The 18,305-nt window shown below is 43.1% G+C and overlaps 1 protein-coding gene across 5 annotated transcripts in view; it reads left to right on the forward strand.

Annotated features, from left to right (window-relative positions):
- Positions 1 to 18,305, forward strand: part of LOC116453842 (protein spinster homolog 2-like) — a 135,141-nt gene that overhangs the window by 66,990 nt on the left and 49,846 nt on the right. For all 5 annotated transcript variants that reach the window (XR_004243944.1, XR_004243945.1, XM_032129754.1 and 2 more), the window contains exons 4-5: positions 16,157 to 16,308; positions 18,137 to 18,203. Coding sequence is in view for 3 of the 5 variants with exons in the window: in XM_032129754.1 (XP_031985645.1) it covers positions 16,157 to 16,308; positions 18,137 to 18,203 (219 nt within the window). In the remaining 2 variants the exon portion in view is untranslated. The remainder of the gene's footprint in view (positions 1 to 16,156; positions 16,309 to 18,136; positions 18,204 to 18,305) is intronic.

Below are 18,305 nucleotides of genomic sequence, written 5' to 3' on the forward strand. Positions count from 1 at the left end.
GTGCCTGATTGCATGTGGTGGCTGATCACCTTCAGGTGGTTTATTTTCCAAGATGTCATTGGAAAGGGTCTGTAATCCCAATTGCACCATTTCTCTCTTTCTGAACAGCTTAATATGAAGCAACCTGGTTATCAGGAGTGATCCTGCCACGTGCTGAGAGTTTGTTTCTGGCTGCTTGGATGTCCACATCTATTAGTCATAATAAATGCTCTCAGCTGGCTTTTTTGGGCAGCAGATTGTCTTAGATGAACCCTGGGGTTTGGTGCTGGACTTCCTGCCCCTCTTGGCACAACCCTCTGGGACATCAGGACCCCTCTCCCTTGTGGGCAGATGCCACTATCTTAGAGCAAGAAAGAGCGTGGAGATGGAAATTTGCAGACTGTTCTCTAGTCTTCTAAAATACTTCTATGTCCATGTAAATACCTTGAATAAAGCATATTTCTGTGTAAAAGGGGTGCTGCTTTACAAATGAGCAAAGGCTTTGCTCCACTAGGCTGGGAGACCAAGAGCACATAATAACCAGCCAGAGCAGGCTGTGGTAACGTAGGTTGGCTGGGAGACACCAGAGCTGCACATGCTAGAAAGCTGGGAAATGGAAAAGCAAAGAATTAACAAGGTAAACCAGGAATGTGCTTTTGAATTTTCCAGTTCTTGGTAAATATTTCTGTTCAGATTTTGATATAGCTGATACAATAAAACCTTTTTGCTCCCACTGCAATTTACCTCTGGATAGGTGTTTCCCCTAGTGTTATTTTCTTTTCCTTTTCTTTTGATTTATCTCTGGAAGAGGAGGCAAATTGTCCATGGTGGAGTTCCATTTAGTCTGCAGTGCTTGCTCAAGTCCTGTCTTTCAGACTTGCCAGATGTATTTTTATTTCCAAAGCTTGTCTTTCAAGGAGTTTCTAAAACAGAAGCAACAAATTGTGTGCAGTATGGAACAAATGGTTAGCTGGGTTGATTTTAAAAAACATAAACATAATCCAACCACCCCCTACACGTGATGATTCACTACAGGAGAAAAAAAAGCCTTAAGCGCTCTGCCAGAAGTTGTAATATAAAACATACAGCTCCTGTGCCTGTGGTTCCACTGTGCAGGATAAATCCACAGCTTGAAAAACAGAAACAAACAAAACCAAAATCCCCAAGCCATCGTTTTGTATGTAAGGAGGAGACTGAGTGTTGTCTTTGAAGTCACCATGAATTACTGGAATGTTTATATCCTACTATTCCGGCCTATTATTTTTGAGCAGAACTCTCTAGTAGAAAAAAGGCAAAAGGGATTCTCCCAGCAACTTTGGGAAGTCAGCTGCATGTGCATTCAGTCCCTTCCCTCACAGGCAGCTCCTGGCAGGCCCTGTGGCTGTCACAGAAGTGGTGCTGGAACTAACGAAAGAGGTTTGTGGCCAAAGCTCTTGGTTGGCTCTGCTGTGTTTTGCCAGCTTTGATGTGGCACAGGAGCCCTGCAGATGAGCACGTGCTGTTGACATTTGGATTTCTGCACACTTGCCCTTTGCTAGACTGCTCAGGAAAAATATTGCCTACTGTGAACTCTCTTATCAGAAGGAGGTCAGATGAGTGCTGGTGCTCTCTCTGGGGGTGGTGTCAGCTCCCAAATCACTCTGAGCTGCAGTTCCAGCCCTTTGTGTCGCCCTAATGCCCCCCTGCACCACAAGGTACCTGCAGCCTCCTCCTGCTCTGCCTCTGCTCTCTAAAGTGAGATGCAGTAATCTGTGCCTCTCCTTCCAGCTATCAGAGCTCCCTCCTCCCCACAGTGGAGCTGTGGGTCAGTGAGTACCAGGGGAAGGAGGTGCTGTGCTGGGCGTAGGTGGCTCAGAAGTCCCAGTAGAGAGGGAAAGGATAAGGGCTCTCATCTCTGCTTTACACTGCAGAGTGCAATTCTTTATGGACTGATTCTGCCTCACTGTCCCTCCCCTGTATGTCTGAAAGGAGGTAGTTTAAAGAGAGATAATTCCTACAGCCCCTTTTAGAGTTATAGAATTGTTAAGGCTGGAACAGACCTATGAGATGGTGAAGTCCAGCCATTAACCCAGCATCACCACCATGCAGAAATGGAAAGGCACCGTTTCTTTGCCCCCTCACCAGCAAGAAGGCACCTGCTGTTCCTTCCAAGTGCTGTTCCCAGTGCTCTTGTAAGTTTTACTATCTCGCATCTTTTCATATGGATTATATGAGGTGTACTGTAGGAAAAGGTACACTATTGTTTATTCCTTTAATAATGGAGCACTGACTGAGCTGGTCTTAAACTATTCTGGGCATCTGTCAAGTCTGCTATCATCTTTCTCACAGCTGATTCCAAATACTGTGTGGGAAACTGGTTTGCTGCAAGAACATCTCTTGGACAGACAAGTGCAACAATTTGAACTCTTGAATCTTGGGTCTTCATTGTTCCCTCAGATTTTGCTAACCTAAGACAGAAGTGTTGGGAAAAGATCTATATAAATGAAATAGTTGTAGAGTGCAGAATTAGTCATGTTTGTCTCCCGGTTGTTTTATATTCGTACCTTGTCCCTTTGTACCTGTCGCTCTTCCAAGGGAAACTATAAATGAAAACCAGACTAAGGTGTTCTCAGAGCATCAGACCCAAAAAAGCCAATCTATGAGAGGAGGCAGCTTTTTGAAGGTGTTATCAGAAATTGAGCTATTGTATTTTCTGCTCCGTGTTGGTTTTTTTCCATCCAGTATCTGTGTCCGTGTATCTGTGAAGCATTTGGGAAGAGTTATTGAAAACACAGCTGGTGATGGCTGCCAGGAGAGAGACACAGCACAGTTCCAAAGCTTACTCAGAAGGCTTATTCCTGTGATGAGAAAAATGAACTTCAAATAACTATCATAAGGAATATCTCTACCACACATTGCATTTCCCATCTGCAGAGTGTCTGGAACAGGAATGGTTTTGCTCTCCCTTCTGGGACCTGAGAGCAAACAAGATGCACCCCCCACGTCCCACCTTCCCCAGGTGGAGTCAGTCTAGCATGTCCTATTCAAATTTCTCAAGTCACCCCAGCTATGTGCAGCTGTGTGTCCATAAATGTGCCTCCTGCCCTCTGCCACTTCTTTTAGGTCATTTATTGGTCTGAAATCACGCAAACCCAAATCAAACGTTGTGGATGTTCATAGAAGAGATGTTTCCATTGCTGATTGTCAGAATTCACCTGCAGCTCACTCCTGTGTACTGCTGCAGAGGCTGCGATTCCAGTGCAGTGGAATGAGGGCAGTGCCTTGCACTGAAATGCCAGACCTGCCTCTCAGAGCTCAGGCACTTTCTAGAGCAGGTGGACAGACGTTTGTGCTGGGTGAGCATCAAGAAACAGGCTCAAAGCTCAAGGCTAATTTGCACGGGGTCTCAGCGGGGGCCCCCTCTAATTGCCTGTCCTGTTTCTGAGAGCTGTTTGTTATCTGGGTTACTGGAAGATGTTGAAACCATTATCACAGGGTCTGTGATTGTGGTTCTGATTCAGCTCCTTCTTTGGAAGTCTGTGGGAAGCTTCTGTGTGTCTTTGTGGGAATTAAGTCAGATCCTACATCAACACATATTTGGTGCTGTTTCATTGGATCATGGAAATGCTTAGAGACAACAGCATGGTGCATGAAAGATTTTTGCAGGTCAAAGACCTTTACAAGTTTGTCCCATTTTTTTTGCAGAAAGCTGAATTGATAGTCTCTAGGTTAAAGAGTAGGAAAGTTGATCTGCTGTGTCAGTTAATGGATGGTGTGGAAGCCTGCTGTTACATCCCGCCTGTCGCGCTTTTGTTGTACCTGAGCAGGAAATCTCACCTGGGCCTCAGCAAGTTACCTCAGTTACTTGCTGAGGAGGCAGAGGGAAGAAGGCATGTTTGTTTTATTTCCAGGCTGTGTGTGTCTTGGAAACATTCCTTCTTCTTGTGTTGTCTGTTAAAATGTGTATTCTGCTTGTCATGCTGCAGCATAGGCCTAACCGCAGGGCATGATGATGGAACAAAAAAGATATCTTATTTCTTCAATTCTGTGGAAGTGGAAGTCTCTATAATGCTTTAGCATTATGTTTTATAAATAATTATTACAGTATCTTAAGATCAGCCTTGTTCAAAACATCGAAGGAACGGAAGAAAGGGAAAATGCTCCTTAAATAGACTGGGATATAATCAGTTGGTGTGAAAAAAATAAAGAAAAAAAGTAGTAGTGCTGCATGTAAGTTTCCAAGCAAATGTTTAAATATAAAGGAATTGTAAAATTTCCTATCAGCCTAACAGGATCCTTGCAGTAGTGTTGTGGCCTGAGGAACACAAGTCATTCCTGATGTGGGGTCCATGGATGCATGCTGGGCTTCCATAGGGGGATGTCTGGCTTGGTCAAACGAGTTCAGAAGACAAAGCAAGTCACTGCCATAGTGCCTGGGTGGTCCTGTTAATTTGGGAATAAGCTTCCCAACTAGCTGTGTATTGAGGGTACAGAGAGGGTGCCAAGGTGGTGGTGTAGAACGTGTGCCTTCATGATCTACTGGGGTGTTCAGATATGGGTCTGGAGCAATGTTACCGTTTTTGAAGGCTGTAAACTGACATGTGTTTAGCATATAAGTGAGGCAGCTTATGGATGTTCTTGAAGCTTATGCCTTGGGAGGAGGCAGGATGCTTTAAGAGAGTTTGGTTAATGATGCCTCACAGAGAAAATAATCCCTTCATCCCAGGTTTAGGCTCATTAGGAGGCCTGGAAACAAATCTAAACTTTCTATTAGCAGGGTGGTTCTTGAAGGTTGTGCATATTGTTCTGAAAAACAGAATGCAGGAGAGAGAGAATGTGTTATTCAGGCTCTAGCTTCTGTTCAGATGCAAAAGTATGGATTTGAGCTTTTCTTTGGCTGAGCTCCTGGTTGCCTGCTGATCCAAAAGCATCAGTCACTCCTTGGGAAGTGTAAGTGCTTCCTCAATGGCCGAACTGTCTGTGGCCTCCTGGGTTGTGCATAAAGGCTAGGAAAAGGACCATTATGTTCTAAGTCATGTGCAAATAGTGGGAAGATGGGAAATGTCTTACAGTACCAGGTGCTAAATTAGTCTTTTGAAGTGTTGACATTTCTTTTAAATGCATAAAGTTCCCAGGCTACACAAAACACTGCATTTGCAATTCAGATAAGTTGAATTAGAGTACTAATCTCAACCCTATGTAATAGATTTTGAGCTGGAAATCCCTGGGAGTGGTGCTGATCATCAAGTCTGAAAACATGATTGACGAAGTCTCATGAGAAGATAGTCACAAAACATCCAAATGTGTTTAGTGTGGTTTAATAGGCTGTCATTTTGTCAAATAGGCTGAATTTAGAGAATGAAATTAAGCTACAGCACAACAAAACCTTGTCAATTAATAACACTTCAAAAAGGAACATGACAACTGTTCAAGGAAGATCATGAATAAGAAGCAACTCCTAAGTGGAAGGAATTGGTAGATGCACCAGTTTCTCTCTGGAAATCTGATGCTAAAAGTGAGACATCTCTCAGATGTGGGCCAAACACACTGCAAGGTCAGCCTTCCGCACAGTTCTCGGAGGCTTCTGGATCTTGATTGAGTCAGCAAGCCAGGGAAGCGTGAAAACAGAAAGCAGGAACAAATAAAAATCAGAGTTTGGAATGATTTAAATGGTTCTTCAGCAAAGTTGCCTGCAAGAGCTGACCTGCTGGTGTGCTTGACTTTTTTAGCATATGCAAAGCAAAGTAGGCCAAGAATCAGCAGAACCAACAGTATGGGGAAAGCTGCAGGAACTGGAACTTTGTGCTAATTTCCTTTAAACCTTGAGGGATTCCATTAAAATGTGTCCTTCATGGTCTCTCAAAACTTATTCTACGCTGGAAAATGCATCTAGTGAGATGTAAGTGTTCACACCTGGTTGTCTCAGTCAGTTGGCTGATGCTTTTTTCAAAGGGTCCTGAGAAATCACAGTTTCTGCAATGGTTTCAGGGATAGGGACATGGGGTTGTGCTCTCCAAGAACCTCCAATCCAACCTGTCTGATGGATTTGAGTAAATTTTTGCTTAAGAATTGGTCCAAGCCAAAGAGTGTAAGCCAAGACAGGTCATCATGTTAAAGGGGTTGGATCTCACATGTTTCTGTAGGCATCACTGGAGGTGGAGATGCTGTTAGTGCTAGGTATCAATGCCTGGACATGTTCATTCTGAAAAATCTGTCATCTGTTTGTTGCTTGGATTTAGGCTTTGCTTGTGGCTCAGCTGTGGCTGGGACACAGTAGCCTGTTACTACCTGTGAATATGCTTTGGTTCAGTGAATGCCACCCCATATTCCAGCTGCATTTGGGAACCTGTGTGTGTCAAGAACCTTGCAGTGTTTCCACAGTTGCAAAAATACATTGTGTTTCTCCCAATGCCTATTTTAGTGATTATGGCAGTGTTTGCACGTCTCAGGAAGGAAGCCGTGATAGTGCCTAATGCCAGAAATATTTGAGGCAAGTGCTGGTAAGTGTGTCCCACCTGACAGATCTGGAACAAAAAGCAGCCATTTGCTTCCAACCCAGAGCTATCAAGGTTCTCAGGGAAACCATTTTGGAAGATACATTCTGGTGTAATGGTTTTCTAACAGGGATGAATGACCACTATTTCAGCCATGCGAAGGGCCATGGACTCCCGTGGGCCTTACATCAGAGCCAAGGATGAAAAGAAGTGTTTTAACTCTGTCTTCTACCAGGCACTGGGAACATGGGGCTCTTCATGATCCCTGTGATTTATTTGAACATCAGTCTTTTTCTTTAAGGTCTGTTTTACAGCAACGATGCATCTGCTGGATGGGGTTTGGTGAGTGAGCAACCTGATACCTTCCTCCCAATTGCATCCCAGATCCCTGCCATTAATCCAGCATTAATGACCAAGAAACTAAACTGAGGAGAATGTAAATCCCACCATTTGCATGTCATGTAATATTTTTACTTTGGGCAGGTCAATCAAACGAAAAGCCCTTCAGTTAGGGAGCCAAAATGCTGCTTTGTCTTAACTCAGTTTATTGTCAGGACCTGGTGGTGCTGCTTCATCACCCAGTGTCTTGTAATTACACTACCTAATGGGATGGAGAATGGGAATGGGGTTTGCTCTTTTTTTTGTGCTGCCCAAAAATGACTGAAAAGCAACAGAGGATTCCCTCAGGACTGCCACAGCTTTGGAGGGAGGAGAGTGATGGGAACCTGGATTTCAGACACTGCAATTTTAGTGTTGAAAGGGAATTTCACGTTCAACATTTGCAAATAGCTCAGAAAACCTTGCCACAGATTTTTGTCCCTGTGAAGCACAAAGCAGCTCTCTGGAAGAAGTGCTGTGGGAGTCTTGCTGCTTCCAGGGTGGTTTGGGTTTGTTTTTTATCTCCAGAGCACTTAATTAGGTGCTTCACTTTAGAGCCTCTCTGTAGGTATGCAGTTGTTAAACACTTTAGTTGCTGATTGAAGGGTATGATGAGTGAAAAAGGAGTCTCTTACAGTCTTTATTTGTTATTTTTATGTACTAAGTAATAATATAAATCTCATAAAATAAGGATGCTTTAATCAGCCAGAATCTTAAGTGCATTCCCAAATAAAACTTTCCACATTCAATTAAGTGTGCCTGAACAGGTTGCCTGGGAAAACTATAGCTATTAACAAATACTAGAGACAATCAAAGGAAAGGTGAGCGGACTTTGCTTCATCTCCCTTGCTAATTTCTATATTTAAATATGTGTTTTGGTCTCTTTCTGCTTGCTGTAGTCTCTTTTCTCCTTGCAGGGCTCTGAGTACCAGCTGAATTTTCCCAAAAGGGAATTGTTCAAAGGCGAGGTGTTTAGAGCTGACAATCAGTGGAACACTTAATGCATCCAAATGAGCTGAAGTTTGGAAGTGTTTGACAAAGTGTAAATGGATGCTGTAGAGGAATCAGATCTGCTTTAGAAGCTGTTGTATAAGTCCATCCTAAATTCAAAGGGTTTCAGTGTTGACCCTTGAGCAAACGATTAATCAAATGTACTAAGGTTTCAGTAACTCAGTAGCTTGTTGTTAAATCTTGGTATGGTGTAGCGGTTTCATCTGCAACACGGTTATAACTTCCAGCCAGCATATGTAGAATAAGTACATATGAATAAAACTAATGTGAATGTGTGAATAAAATCTGTGAACACTTGAAGGAAGGCCTGGGGCATTTGCACTTGAATTTTAGTGACCTGCTTGTCAGAGCTGATGGGAGGATCTTTGGGTGAAAGAAGCATCCTTTGCCAGACACAAATATTTAAACTTGCGTACTTTCTATGCCAAGCAGGCTTAAGGGAAAAGGAGTGAAGAAAAACCTGGCTAGTGTGAATGCAGCAGAGACACAGCAAATGTGAGATGGTGTCTGCCATATGGATTTAACTGAATTTAAATAGCTTACCTTTGCCAAAGTGGCATCCTCACTCTAGAACTGCTTCTGTCCCCATAGAGCCTGTAGTACTGCTTTGGTGGATATTGATACCTGATAGGAGGTGTAAAGATGGAGCCAGACTCTTCTCAAAGGTCCCCAGTGAAAAGATGAGGCAAGGGGCACAAACTAAAATACTGGAAATTCCACTTAAACATAAGAAGAAACAATTTTACTTTGAGGTTGGTCCAACACTGCAACAGGTTGTCCAGCGTGGTTGTGGCTCCTCCGTCTTTGGAGGTACTCAAACTCAGTTGGACATTATCATGAACAACCTGTTGTAGTTGATCCTCCTGTGACCAGGGGACACGGACCAGACTATCTCCAAAACTCCTTCCAGTCTCAGCTATTCTCTTATTCTGGGAGTGCTTGCAAAGGAGAAGAGCAGTTTGAAAATGTTGATGGAAGATGGACTTAGCATCAAGAGTTCAATTTGAAGGGAGGAAACTGTAGAACTTTAGTAGAATCCAGTGGTGATGGAAGTTCTGGGAAATGTTGTGTGCAGTAGTGACTGACAAAGTATTTGTGATTGTAGGATGGGGAGTGAGAAGTAGGTATGGGTGAGTGACAGCACGCAATGAGGGAAGGAGCAATCTAAACCAAATCACTTCCCTGAAGTGGGACAAATGGCAGAAGAAGCAGCAGCTGCAGTGGGTCTGCCCAGGGCTGCCCTGTCTGGGGGACTCAGGGCTGATAAGGGGAGAACTCTTGGTCGAGGTGAGAAGGGTGGTTCATGGTTATATTTATCTGACAGGTAACTCTAGCATGAACTTCTAAGTGCACCTCTATCTCTACAGCAAACAGATAAACACTGATAACACTCAGCACTGACTCAGAGCTGATGACCCATCAGTCTGTCTCTAACCAGTCTCCACCCAAGCATGTGTCCTGCTGGTCCCTTTGTACCACTCAGAGACTGAGCATAACCCATTCCTTTGGTTGTAGGAAATCCTGAAACCAGTGCTTAGCCAACCTCTGAGCATGGGGGAAAAGTACTGATCAACAAAACATCTGAGTGCACAGTTTTTCCCCCATGTTGGTTTGTATTTTGGTCTCTTGGCTGGCAATACCCGTGAGGGATTAGATAAGATTACTTGTCAATAAAGATATTCATCTTCCTTTGTTCCTGCTCAAAGATCTCCCCGATGGTGAGGCACCAAATGGCCAAAATTTGGAATAAATATTCAGTTACTTAAAAGTCTGGGCTGGACTTGACAGGAAGACATGTTCTTCAGGATCAGCATGGAACAATTCACCAGTACTATGTAGCCCCTCCATGGCTCTTTGAAATATTTATTCTGCTTTTATTAGAAAAGAGTTAGAACCATTGATGTTTGAAAAGGTGAGGTATGTGACTTTGAGTTTTGTGTCTAGATTTGACATAGAATTCCCATCAAGTATTTGGGCCCAGGACTCGTATCCACCAATGGAAGCCAGGTGCCTTGGTTATATATATGCAAAATTCATAAATCTTTAGGGGTGCACAAAGTTGGAAGATGTATTTAGACTTATCTGCTCTGCTATGGCCTTTGTCATCCATCCAGGCACAGAATGGAACTTGAAACATCAACATCATTGTTTAATGTCAGCTTGTCTCTCATGCTATGTCAATGTCCTTGTTTGACTTGAAACTTTCAGATTCTTCAAGGTGACCTCTCATTCCTGGGAGGGCTGAGAGAACTGGAGCGTTTAGTGTTTAAACAAATATGTAATGTCATTCCAGTGCTCAACTCCTCAGTGACTCTCAGCTAATGAGCTGGAATTTGCACTGTGAGTGTGCAGGAGTCAATGCTCTTCGTCACCACCCCGATACTCAGAGCAGGTTCCTGGTTTGGCTTACCTCATGGTTAATGGTGCATCTTCTGGCAAAAGGTGTGGTGTGTCATCATTAACCATTTAAATCTTGCAAAGTGCTGGGAAAACTTACTGGAGTGGAGGAGGAAGTGGTGTTTGCCTGGCCATAAGATGCAGGGTCTGCTCAAGGAGGGCAAATTCTTGCATGTGAGTGTAGCTGTCAAAGGGAACCACTGTTGTGCAGCCCTTGAATCGGTGTTTGAGCCCTATGGGGTTTTACTTTGTTCAACTGGCTCCTGTGGTATCTCAGATTTATCCAACTTCACTTGTGACTGCTGTGCTACCCTGGCTGCCTAGTGCAAGGCTTAGCCAGCTGGAGAAATCCAGGAGTGTAACTCAGGGAAATTTAGTCAATCCCAATGCTTTCTCCTCAGTTTATTGTCATTTCACCACATTTTAGTCTCTGTGTGGCAATCCCAGCTGCCCATGGTAGGAATGACTTCACGCACATCTTCTTTTAAAGGATGAAAACCCTGATTCTACTATATTCTTGATTTTTGCATCATGTTTATATAAGAAAAGAAGGAAAATATGGCAAAACTCAGCTCAAAGAGGAATTTAATGGTACTGAATGCTCTTTTACAGCAGCTAAATGCAATATCCACAGGAGTTTAACTCAACATCCTCACACAGGGAAGGGTACAGTTGCAGGTGCTATAAAAGGTCCTTCTTTTAAACCAGCAACAGCAGTTCTAAACATGGTTTGCATTGGTGCTGTGCACATACAGGAATTTGTGACTCTGGAGTGACTCTGTCTGTGGGATCTCCTCAGTCCGTGTGTCCCTCATCTGAAAGCAGCGTGTGTTCAGCTTCTTTTGAGACCTTTACAAGCTATTCCACATTCAAATGCAAATACTTAATAACCAAAGCTTAAGGATCATATGATTCTTTAGACAGTAAATCTGGTGGTTCAGAGTTGTACACATATTTGGCAGATTATAGGTTTACCACTGGCAGATAATCTTTTAAAGACCTGTGGCTTTACTCCTTTTGTTAACTAATTAAAAAAAGAGAAAGAACTTCAAGCTGTAATTAGACCTCTTAAGACACATATTACTCCCTGAATGGTCTATACAACTAGGATAAATGTATAATTAGGAGGTTTCACCAAACATGATTAAAGCCAGTCATGTGTCCTAGACCATCAAACATTTATGTGTGCAGGAGATTGAGAGTAAAGTCAGTATGAAGGTGTGAATAGAAACCACATCATACATTTTATCTGTTGGACCTGATGTTCTTAGAGGTCTTTTCCAACCTAAACAATTCAATGGTTCTGTACTATAAATATTTAACTCCAACCACAAAAGCTTTTTTTCAGATGTAAATTCTGGAAGGATTGTGTCACATCCATAGCTTCTGGTGTTTGGTAACACTGTAAGGAGACCAGGTCCCTTGGACCCCATGATCTGTCACTGTTGTTGTCTGTGGCTTGCTGATAGTTTAAGAAATGTAGAAGTTGGTAGGTAGAGTTTTCTATTCCTTATTGGCACATCCCCAAGGCATAAGGACTTGTATCCCTTCTGAAACTCACTTCTATTTTGAGGAATGTGGTTTCTTTTGCTTTATGGCTAGAGAGTGTTTTTCCTTGTATACATTTAGGAGATGGGAAGAAGAGAGCAGGTCCATTGACCTTTTGTACCTCACATTCATAGGAATGAGTGCTTTCTCCATGCATTAATTTCTGGTGATGTCATCTCTTGAAGGGAAATTCCCAGGAAGGCTGTGGCAGTTCTGGGTCTCTGCAGCCACCATTCTTTCCATATGTTGATGGTTTATTGTGAACGGAGTCTTCCCTGGCTTGTGTCTCACCAGCCACACAAGCTGGAGAAAGGGACCGGAAGCCTTTTTGCATCCTGAATTGCTCCCAGGGCTCATAGCAGTGACACTGTGTGGTTCAGGTGTCCCTTTCCAGTGTCACATCCAGGCAGGTGCCTTGGTGCAGTGCTGCTCCATGGCTGTGGCAGCAGAATCTCAGCACAGCCATGGAGCTGCACTTTGGGCTGACACACGGGCAAGAAGGGGGATTGATGCCATGCACTCATTCCAAAAAAACCATTTCATCTCTCCAAACCAGGAAGTGTTGGCAGGTCTCATGGAGGTGCAGACAGTCTCTGATATGACTGCTTTCCAAAATTAAAGACAAATTAATTGCTTGCTCTAATAGTGCCTTGTTTCAAAAAAACTTCAGGTTCAAGCATTTCATTTTAGAAAAACACTATTGAGGTGATAAATGTTGAGGTTGCTGGGCTTAACCTATGGGGAAGGAATTAGGTCAGGTCCTGAAAGCTGACTCAGTTATTTTCAGTTTGCCTGCCAGAGACCTACTTGCACAGACGAACAAATTACAGAAGAGTTCCCAAGTCATATAGAAAGGAACCAGCTTCTTCAATATATATCAATTTCTGCTTAGGGAACAGTGAAATTCAGTTAAAGTCTGAGCTGCCTGTTCTGCTTTTGAGCACAGAGAGTATTGAACTGGTGTCAGCCCTTTTTGTCTCATTAAATTCCTGAGAACCTTGAGGTAGGACATAAATGGAAAAGCAGTGGGGCGAAAATCCAGTGCAGAGGAAATGGCAGAGGTGTCCTGCTACAGCTGTGGAGGAGAAGAGAGTTTCCTCAGCATGCGGAATATCTGACTTTGCCATGTGTTTGTGCAGGTTGTCATGTCCACATACACTTGGAGAGGAAAAGGGATGTTCCTATGGGTGCATGTGTATAAATGTACACAAAAAATAGCAGTTGTCTGTATTACATATGGAGTGGTTTTGGGACCAATTTCTGAGTGGTTCGTGGAATGCCTGTGGTCCAAATGAGCAGCAGCATAAGAATTTTAGAGTTGTTTTGTTGTTTCTGGTTTTCTTCTTATATGAAAAACAAAAAGACAAGGCCCATCATGGATGGGACCATTTTTTGTCATGGGGATCTCCCCAGCTGTTCCTCTTCAGAAACAACTAAAACATAAGTTTTGAGTGACTGATTAGAGATGGAAGATAGGGTGTCCCAGCTCATTTTAACAAATTAATTTTATCATATAAGTTCCAACAGGGTGCATACTAGCCAAAGATCCCAAAGAACTGGTAAGAAGAGGTATTAGCTCTTTAATCCTAGCTATAGAGCTCCAAAACCAGACACAGTATAAAACCGACCATAAATAATTCCCTAAATTATTTTAGATTTTTGTATGTTTAGCCTAGTTGTCACAACTTAATGGCTGCACGGTCCATAATCTTTAATATTGATCTCAGAAGGGCAATATTATTGAGGTCTTTATGTGGATTATGCTTTTTAAGGTTGCTTTTATTCCCAGATTAAGTCAAAATCTCATGACTTAAATTTGAATACCACTGCTTCAAAGAACATAGTTTAAATATTAAACAGATATTTGGAGTGTGTCAGCATGGAATAAGCCAGGGAGGAGGATTTGAGGAGGAACTGAGAGAGAAGAGTGAATGCAGATGATTTCTTTGTATTGAGCATCTGATTTCATGGTATTGATGAAACTGAGTCACTGTACCACAAAAGGAATACTTGATACAGTTTTCCTGCTTTGTGCAAGGATTGTAAGAGTAACCTTCTAACAACTGTTTGGAGGAAATTCCTGTCTAGTGCGTTCACTGGGAGTGATACTGGTTGGTGAGCACAAAATTGTGTCATTTTTCTGTAAGTATTTCAAATTTGAGGAACATCCAGTGCATTTACAAACTTGTCATTCTCCAGGTGTAAGTAGCATTGTCCATGCTCATCCCAGGCAGGTGACTACTTTGCCTGTCACCCTCTGTGTGATCCAGATCTAAACCTGCTCAGAAACCACAGGCAGCCTCCAGTTCCCTGCTTTCTAATTCTGCATGACTAAGCCTTTCAGCACGTTATAAATACTGTTGCTCATTCCAAATACATTGGTTACCTGTGCACCAATGACTGCCAGCAGTGGAGTGGTTGCGTGTTGGGTAATTGACATAAATTACAGCACTTGAGTCACAGTACTGCCCTTTCTGCTCACACCCACGTGTGTGAGTTACGTATGTGCAGCTTTGGGAGGTGTATGAATGCCAGCAGCACTGCACACACCCTGCCAGCAAACAAGGAACTTGTATTCCTGCAGAAAATAGGTATTACTCCAGAACTCACACCAAAATATGTGGAAGTGAAGAGTACACAAAAGTATTTTGTTTTTGTGGCTATTGGAATCCTCAAAATATTCTTTTCAACCAGGGATTACAGTGAGGAAAACAATGCAAACACATCAGTGGTACATTTTGGTCTGCTGATGGATATATATGAGACTGAGGCATGTGGTTTGGTGTCTGCATGACATTTTCCATGTTTGTGAATGAGAGTTATACTTTAGCTTGGCTTTGCTGTAGGGCACAAAATCAGTCATTTCCCTTGACTTTTTCCTATCTGAAGGAGGAGAATCAGTAATTGCTGATTACTCCCAAAGCACTTTCATGTTTAAGGACATATCGTAAGCATAGAATCATAGAATGGTTTGAGTTGAAAGGGACCTTAAAGCCCATCCAGTTCTACTCCCTGCCACAGGCAGGGACACCTGCCACTATCCCAGGTTGCTCCAAGCCCCGTCCAACCTGGCCTTGGACACTTCCAGGGTTGGGGCAGCCACAGCTTCTCTGGGCAACCTGGGCCAGGGCTTCACCACCCTCACGGGGAATAATTTCTTCCTAATATCTAATTTAAACCTGCCTTCCTTCCACTTAAATCCCTGCTGTTCTTCTCACAAATGATCTATAGAATAATGACAGTAAATTGAGGATTTGTAGAGGTTACATTTGTAGAAATAGATTTCCCTGTGCTTACAACTTTCTGCATTGACTGTTTCATTTCTGCCCCTGCAATTACTTCTGGGTGTAGCTCAAGCTGCTTAGATGGCTGAGAATTTGCTTGTGCTCATGTATCAGGTATTCAGGCATCAAAGCACTGTGTCTTAGCCTGCACTCAGCAGCACCCAGAAAACTGCAGGGGCAGTGAAGGAGCTTAGGTTGCAAATCAGGTCCTTGCAGTTCCTGAAAGTGCTGCTTGAGAGCCATTAAGAAAATTCTATTAGATAAACAATTCCTTTTTGTCCATTTTAGATGGTGTTGTGCTGAATGTGAAGTATATCCTCGTTCTGTGGCATTGCCCTTTACCCAGAAAGGCAGGTAGTTCCCTGGGCAGCTGAATGCCTCCTTCATGCCCCTGCTCTGGGTGGCTCCAAGTCATTCCCTGCAGGTCCTGCTTATAGAGCATACAGATGTTCCTGGGGTTCCCAGTAAAGCTCAGGTCTCCTCTGAGAGTTTTGGGGAGGTGTCTCTTGCTGTTCAAGGCAAGTGGAGTGAGATGGGTGCTTAGCACCTTTGAAAGATGACATTATTCCATAGCTTTTAATGAAGGAAGACATTTAGTTGGGGGGATTGCAGGTTCAACTCTTTCCCAGCCTTGAAGAGCCTTCAGGATTCCACAGTCAGAACCTGTCCTTGGCACGCTGGGGAGGGTGGGTTGTGCTTGGCAGGAGTTGCTGTTTCTGGATCCCAGAGCAGGGATTTTTACAATCACCCACCTCCCCAGACCTCTCCAACTCAGGCTTAGCAAGTGTGAGCTGGGACCTGGGAACAAACTGGGGGTCTTCTGCCTCTTTTAGAATATATTCTTGAGTGTCACTGAGTAAACGTTTTATTATTAGGTTTTTTCCATGCCTATAAATCTTCACCAAAAATATAGTCCCTTTCTTCTGGGCAAAAGACAAATGTGAAACAACTCTGAAGTTCTAAAAACTAAGCATATACAGGAGGATCATTTTCCAGTCACATGAATTTGTGTTTCCTTGACTGTTGTCCAACCTGAATTTAACAAGCTGAGGGGGGATTTGCTGATGTTTATATTTCTTTTCTCAGTATTTCTGGCTCCTTGTTCTCTCACGGGGTTTGGTTGGCATCGGTGAAGCGAGTTACTCCACTATTGCACCAACCATCATCGGAGACCTGTTCACCAAGAACACGAGGACCCTTATGCTGTCTGTTTTCTACTTTGCAATTCCTCTGGGCAGGTAAGGTTCTTTTATCTGGTTTTGGCTTTTCTCTTAAATAAACTCACACAGATCTGAAATTGCTAATGATGATAGTTCTTGACTTTGGTTGGAACGGTTTAGACAGGAAAATATTGTGAGCAGTGACTAATTAGTTGCAGGAATTAGATTCTTTTTTGGCCCTGTTACCGGTTCATGTGTGACTTTTGGGAACTGATGGGAAGTTTGTTGTTGGTTTGTTTCGGTTTTTTTCCTACTTTTTTACAGCAATGGGGTGGAAATGGAATCAAAATATTTTAGCTGACTTCTTCTTTCAGTTGAGTTTCCTTATCAGCTCAACACAGTATCTGATTTTTGGGACAGGAGGGAATCTGTCATTATTTTTATTTTTTAAAATAGTGGCTGACCATCTATTGTGAGATTGTTGGCAGGCTGGCTTTGCATCATTTGTATACCAATTCCCAGAGCTGGACAACATCCTGTGCAAAAGGGGCATTATGGGTTCATTACCAGGAGGGAATACATGGGCAACATGTTCCAAACTCAGAGAAAATTTCTGGTGGTGCATTTTACAAGCTGGAACACTTACCCATGAGATAAAACTCACAAACACCCATTTGTGAGGAGGAAGAGAGAAACAGATACTTAACTGGTGAAAAGAATATTTTGCCAAGAGGACCAAGGATTCAAAGTATTCACATAGAGAATTCAGTGAACTAGAAAGAAATTACAAATATTCCTCCTGTTGAGCCTGATTCTGGGACTTCATTATCTCAATATCCAGCAGCAGCATGGATTACAAGGCCATGGAGGATAGGACAAGGGCTGTAACTGAAAGAGCTTTCAATTTGATGTTAGGAAAATATTCTTTCCCTGTGAGGGTGGGGAGGTCCTGGCACAGGTTGCCCAGAGAAGCTGTGGCTGCTCCATCTCTGGAAGTGTCCAAGGCCAGGTTGGACGGGGCTTGGAGCAACCTGGGATAGTGGCAGGTGTCCCTGCCCATGGCAGGGAGTGGAACTGCATGGGTTTTAAGGTCTCTTATATCCCAAACCAGTCTGTGATGATTCACTGTTTGATTTGGGGCCTGTCTCGGTAAAATGTCCAGTTTTGGGGAGGTTGTAGCTGGCAACCTCCAAAGCTTAGCAGACTCTTCAATAAGGGCGAGGGGTGGCTCATGGTTGCCCCACTGCAATCCTGGCAACTTTTAGCCAAGGCAATCTCAGCAACAAATGCAGCAGTTGTGAAAAAGGTTATTTACCTTCAGTTCATGTTGAGAGAAACGTGGCTATGTTCACCGTCAGTCTCTTGTGACGCACCTTTTGTCTTACATGTGGCTGAAGGTCTCTCATCAAACTTCTTGCACGTTCTCCTTGGTTTTTCTTCCAAGCTAACAGAAAATGGTCTCTTCCTGCATAATTAGAACCAAGTACTATTAAGTGGCAAGAAGAAAAATCTGGTGATGGAATATTATCTGTCCTTGAAGGGCACTATTTAACTGAAAGCTTGAACATAAAATTGTTTAATATTCATATTAGCACAGAGAAAGGCCTGATGTAGAAATGAAATTGGGAAATAAATCTTGTTTGAGTTTTTGTTTCCATCCACTGTAGATTGAAAGGTCAGCTATAAACTTCCAAATTTCCATCAGATTTGGACATTTTTAGATCAGCCGTGCTGGGTAGAGTCACGTACTAGTCACCATCTGCTTCAATCCCCATATTTCTTCCTGTAGGACAAGAGAGCTGAGGACACACAGTTGGTTATGCCTCTCTTTGCCTTTGTCTAAGAACAGCTATGACTGTGGCACACTTAAAGCTCTGACCAGCTCTCATCTTGGCCTTTCTTGCAGTGGCTTGGGATACATCACTGGGTCGAGTGTGAAGCAGGTTGCTGGAGACTGGCACTGGGCACTGCGGGTAAGTCCCTCTTAATGACACATCTTAATGAGAGTTGGTTGGTTGATTGGTGTTAGGAAGAGTTCCATCACACAATGGCTCAACCTGTTATTATATCTGGAA

The sequence above is a fragment of the Corvus moneduloides genome, chromosome 20, assembly GCF_009650955.1.
Source record: "Corvus moneduloides isolate bCorMon1 chromosome 20, bCorMon1.pri, whole genome shotgun sequence".
NCBI classification, from domain to species: Eukaryota; Metazoa; Chordata; class Aves; order Passeriformes; family Corvidae; genus Corvus; species Corvus moneduloides.